Below are 6000 nucleotides of genomic sequence, written 5' to 3' on the forward strand. Positions count from 1 at the left end.
TTCTTCAGCCATACCTGAGCTATATTCGACTTGATGACAAGAATTCAAACAAAATTCTAGCCCCCAGGTAACGATTCCCCAAATAAGCCTTCGATAATCAAAACTACATAAACAACAACTATAAGATCGTTTGCAAACTTTTCCGAACATGAACATAAGAAAAAAAAATTGATTGATCGATTAATAAATATTCATATGCAAGCCATTCCAAAAAAAGTCAAAGACCACTAACATCATATAATAAAAACGTCAATGAAATCATTGTTAAACTGAATCCACAAAAAGAAATATTTGAGAAATATAATTACATACCTATGACTGGTGAGTATAAATCATTGTATTCTAGGATCGGTCCATGGATTTGGAATGAGAGAGATAAAGATAACGGTTGTGAAATAAGATTGAATAAAACTCGAATCTTGTTGAAGGTCCTTGCAGGTGGTGGTGCAGATAGGTACATGGAAGAAGGAGGGTGCGAGACGAGAGGATACGTTAATTGTAGAAGAAGAAACAGAATCGGCGATGATGATTGTGATGATGCCGATGATGAATGTGTTCGTCCCCAAACATAACTAGGTCAAATATATTGACTTTATTTCCTTAATTGAAAGATTTCAATTAAATGATTTTCTTAATTAAAAGTACCAAAAGTCCAAAATACCCTTTAATGATTTATTTAATTCTTTATTATTTCTTGAATTCTCATTGGTGCATTTAGGCACACAATAGTTGCTAAAAACATTTGAACCTAACTCTCTCTCTCTCTCTCTCTCTCTCTATATATATATATATATATATATATATATATATATATATATATATATATATATATATATATGGGAGAGTTCAATTGAGAAAAAAAAGGTTGAGAATGGGAGAATCATTCTCAGCCAATCATTTATTTTTGCCGCAAAATCCTCCATTGTACCGGCGGAAATAGGAAACGAATGCACATGTGTTTTCCAACATAACATATTTCCTTAAACTATGCTAATCATTACCTTAATATATACAAAAACATAGTTTTTTTCGTTTTTTTTTTTTTAATTTTTATAAGCTATTTTTATCAAAAAATGATTTTAAATATACCAAAATTCATGATTTTTTATTCTCTACAAATAGACATCCATATTGATATAGTTTTAAGATAAAATAAAAAATTTATTTTTTTTATATTTTCAGTTATCGTTATTCATAAGTGAATAAAAATGAATCAGGTTTTTACTACAGTACATTCGTTATTCAGTTATGAATAAAAACTATGATTAATTTTTTTTACAATTTAAGTATCATTCATATATGAATATTACATAGTATATTCACTTGTGAATATTAGATGGTATATTCACTTATGAATATTAGATAATATTTTCATATCTGAATATTACATAGTATTACATGGTATTCACATGTGAATATTACATAGTATATTCATTTGTGAATATTAGATGATATATTCACTTATGAATATTACAGAGTATATTCACATATGAATATTATAAGGTATTTTCACAAATATATATAATTTTTATATGTTATTCATATATGAATAACATACAGACTTGCATATTTGTTTTTTTGTTTTAATAATCATATACTGAGAAAACATATTCATATATGAATATAACGTGGTAATTTAGTTCATGCATTTCATCAAACAGTTGGAGTGCATACAATTTAACTTTTTTTAAAAATGTTAAAAATATGATATTTTGACCATTTAAATCTTACAAAAGAGTAGATTGATAGAGAATTATATTAAATTTTTCAAAAAAAAAAAACGATTTGATATTTTTCTAACCTCAATTTTCAAGTTTTATTTGATAATCGATGTTGAATGAATGATATGAAGTGGATTTTTGTTGATTATCGATGATGTTGATCTAATAACGTTGGGAGTATAATTAATCATAGATGTTGAAGATCTGATCGTATTCAAACACAATTGAAGGTTGAATTAAAAGAACCAAAAACGAATTTTTGTTGTTAACTGTTGAATCGTGTTGATTATTGACGAAGATCGATGATTGATTAGCACTGGATGATGTTGATGATGGTTTAATTGAAGAAATCTGAATGATTGTTGAAAGTTGGAGAAGAAATTTGGATGATGAACGATGAATGGGTTTGAACTACAGATACGTATTTGAGATTGAAGGTTGTTCTCATATTTATAAGTTTGTCACCGTGTCTTTTTATGCTTGAATAAAATGAGTGGCTGAGAATGATTCCCCCATTCTCAACCTATATATATATATATATATATATATATATATATATATATATATATATATATATATATATATATATATATATATAGGTTCAGGTTCATTTGAGACCATTCTAATTTTGTGAGACCGTGAGACCAAATCTAAAAATAATTTTAAAATGCAAAATAAATGGAAAAATCCAAAAATTCTTTTTTTAAATGTTATTTTCGGAACTTTAATTAACTAAAAAAAATATAAAAAAATAAAAAAAAATTCGTTTTTTTTTTGAAAAATACGTGAAATATTCTAAATAGAATATTTCACTGACATATTCTAAAAAATAATTTTAAAATGCAAAATAAATGGAAAAATCTAAAAATTCTTTTTTTAAATATTATTTTCGGAACTTGGATTAACTAAAAAAAATTAAAAAAAAATTAAAAAAAATAAAAAAAAATTCTATTTTTTTTGAAAAATACGTGAAATATTCTAAATAGAATATTACACTGTACATATTCTAAAAATAATTTTAAAATGCAAAATAAATAGAAAAATCAAAAAATTCTTTTTTTAAATATTATTTTCGGAACATGAATTAACTAAAAAAAAATAAAAATAAATAAACAAATGCGTCTAACGGTCTCACAAAATATAAGTGGTCTCAAATGAACCTAACCCTATATATATATATATATATATATATATATATATATATATATATATATATATATATATATATATATATATATATATATATATATATATATATATATATATATATATATATATATATATCAAAGTTAGAATCATAACATGTTATGAACGTATCACTTTCTTCAAAGATTGTTGCCATAAATGAACCATCCATGCGCTTCCTCCATTCGAATTGCGTTCAAAATGTTAAAAGCTTCATGAAAGCTCAGAAATTCATAAGCGCTCTCAACAGAAATTATAAATATTCGTTTGCAACCGAATTCCAACAACGGATGGTTTCTTCCTGGACTTCTTGAATTTCCGTTATTTGATATTTGGAAACAAATCGTTTGATCAAATTCTTCTATAAACCCAACCCTTCCCCCCTTTACATCATGTGATAATCCACTACAGGGGTTTTGAGGTTTCTCACAATGGATTTTCGGAATTTGTTTATCCCACTCGTCCTCTGTTTCTCTATTTTCTCCCCCAATTTCCACCTCCAATCATCAGGCTTACGCGAAATGTATGCATTCATATACATCTGATCAAATCCTATTTCTGTTTCTAGAATTATGATGGATCATTTGATTTTCTAATGTTCATGGTTTTCAGGCGAGATTCGGTGATTAGATTGCCCAGTGATGATTCTGACGGTCATCCTTTTGATCCATCTCGGGTCACCCAAATTTCGTGGCATCCAAGGTTTTCTACCCCACTTTCTTAACAATTGCATAATTAGTCTCAACATAAACATGATTTCAAAGCATGCTATCTCTTAATTTCTGTTTGGGGAATACAGGGCGTTCTTATACAGGAACTTTTTAACAGATGAAGAGTGCGATCATCTCATTCTACTGGTTGGTCGAATTTCTTAATCAAGCTTGATGCAAATAATTTATTCTCTGAGAACTTGATCATTTTTCGCCAATTTGCTAATGATTTCTGTTGATTAGGCGAAGGATAAGCTCGAGAAATCTATGGTCGCGGACGTTCAAACTGGTAAGAGCATAGAAAGTATGATTCGAACGAGCTCAGGCATGTTTCTGAAGAAAGCTCAGGTTTGCATCTACTTGTATGTGACTTTTTTTGAATAACATCCATTATCATTAGGTTATAATTTAGTCGATTCTTCCATTGGAGCATGCTTGGTAACACATTTAAAGATTTTAATTATGATTTTCTAGTAATGAATGGCAAAGACTCGATTTTTAAGTTTTCAAAAATCGAAATATACGAGTTTAAAAATCCAAAGTAACATTATTATGTTGATAATAATTTGTTTGAAGGATGAAGTAATTGCTGGAATTGAATCAAGGATTTCAGTTTGGACATTCCTTCCTGTAGAAAACGGGGAGGCAATGCAAATATTGCATTATGAAAATGGTCAAAAATACTCGCCACATTGGGATTACTTCCAGGATAAGATCAATCAGGAAAGAGGTGGTCACAGGATAGCTACTGTACTAATGTATTTATCTAATGTTAAGAAAGGTGGGGAGACAATATTTCCTCACTCAGAGGTATGTATGTTTTATTTGATAAATACTAAATCACATCATCTTGCTTTTGTTTTCCTGTTTTGATTGGCTTTTTGATTTTCCTAGTTAAAAGAATCTCAACCGAAAGCTGACATGGACTGGTCTACGTGTGCGAAAACAGGTTATGCTGGTATGTTAATGTGGAAAACCTTTTTTTTTTTTTTACTCCATGCACGAAGGACAAGTTAATAGAGAAATTCCATTTAAGTTTAAATATTTGACAACATATATATATACGTTGATTTTGCAGTGAAACCCAAGAAGGGAGATGCTTTATTATTTTTTAATCTTCATCCTAATGCTACAACCGACCCTTTGAGCTTGCATGGTAGCTGCCCTGTGATAGAGGGGGAGAAATGGTCGGCAACCAAATGGATACATGTAAGAAGTTTTGATGTTAAGCCGGTTATTTCAAGTCAAACGCAAGGCTGCAGGGACGAAAACGTCAATTGCACTTTCTGGGCTGCCCGAGGCGAATGTGACAAGAATCCTATCTATATGGTGGGTTCTGTTGATACTCGTGGACACTGTCGAAAGAGTTGTAACGTATGTTAGAATCCTCAATAACGTGTCAATGCGTTTTTCGTTCTTTTTTTTTTCTTGTACATATAATACTGAGTTTTTAATTTTGTCCCTTTGTAGAACTAACATAAATTTTTTGGTCAAATACATTTTCTGTAACGAGTTTGGGGATATGGTTGAAGATATACATGTTGATCTTTTTCTGCAACATGAAATTAACACTCCATGGCTGTTGATACTTAGAATGCTGAATTTGGGTTCCATGAAAAGCTGATAAACACTAACACGACGTGCTAACCTGATACAAAATAGACAAATTGAACAGGTTTGAGTAAGATATTTCAACTTGTTCAAGCTCTTTCAACGTTTCAATTTGACATGAACCAGGTACAACACAACCCTATGCCTATGCTTCTCTGTCTCTCATCATACCGATACTGACCTTCAGGATGACACTTCTTCACATTGACACATATTAATGCAAGTGATGTATAGCCTACCTGGGTTGATGCACCAGTTTCTATATTCATATCGGGAGTGAGGTCGGGAGTTCGATTCCCTTAAACTAGCTTTTGTGAGAAATTTTTTCCTAGAAATCCCTAGGGGCTAGGTTCCGGGATGCTCGTTGAAAGATTGCGTGTACGCTTCCATTTAATTCATTTGCCATTTCAAAAAAAAAAAAAGAAAAAAAAAAGAAGATACATATTAATGTTTCTCTCTTCTCTCTCGTGTCGTTCTATCTCTCCAACTCTCCCTCTTGCAATCTTGTACACTCTCTCTCTCTCTCTCTCTCATATATATATATATATATATATATATATATATATATATATATATATATATGAGAGAGAGAGAGAGGTTCAAATGAGAACCACTAAAGGTTAAGAACCTAAGAACCTCCTATTTTTAGATATTTTGTTTATTTTTTAAAGTTTGATAAATAACAAAACACAACAAGGTTATAATGGTCTTTTAAAAAACTTATTCTTAAAATCGTATCACATGAATTACTTTTATAGTTGTTTAAGAGAAAA

The 6000-nt window shown here is 29.6% G+C and overlaps 1 protein-coding gene across 1 annotated transcript; it reads left to right on the forward strand.

Annotated features, from left to right (window-relative positions):
• The first annotated feature begins 3042 nt into the window (after window positions 1-3042).
• On the forward strand, window positions 3043-5131 carry LOC145090643 (putative prolyl 4-hydroxylase 6). The gene is made up of 7 exons (XM_079028774.1): window positions 3043-3429; window positions 3519-3608; window positions 3706-3763; window positions 3860-3964; window positions 4193-4426; window positions 4511-4574; window positions 4695-5131. Exons 1-7 carry the CDS (start codon window positions 3338-3340, stop codon window positions 4997-4999), a joined length of 948 nt encoding a protein of 315 aa, XP_078884900.1. The 5' UTR covers window positions 3043-3337; the 3' UTR covers window positions 5000-5131.
• Window positions 5132-6000: the final 869 nt, after the last annotated feature.

The sequence above is a fragment of the Lactuca serriola genome, chromosome 2, assembly GCF_051521515.1.
Source record: "Lactuca serriola cultivar US96UC23 chromosome 2, Lser_US96UC23_V15, whole genome shotgun sequence".
In the NCBI taxonomy this organism is placed as follows: Eukaryota; Viridiplantae; Streptophyta; class Magnoliopsida; order Asterales; family Asteraceae; genus Lactuca; species Lactuca serriola.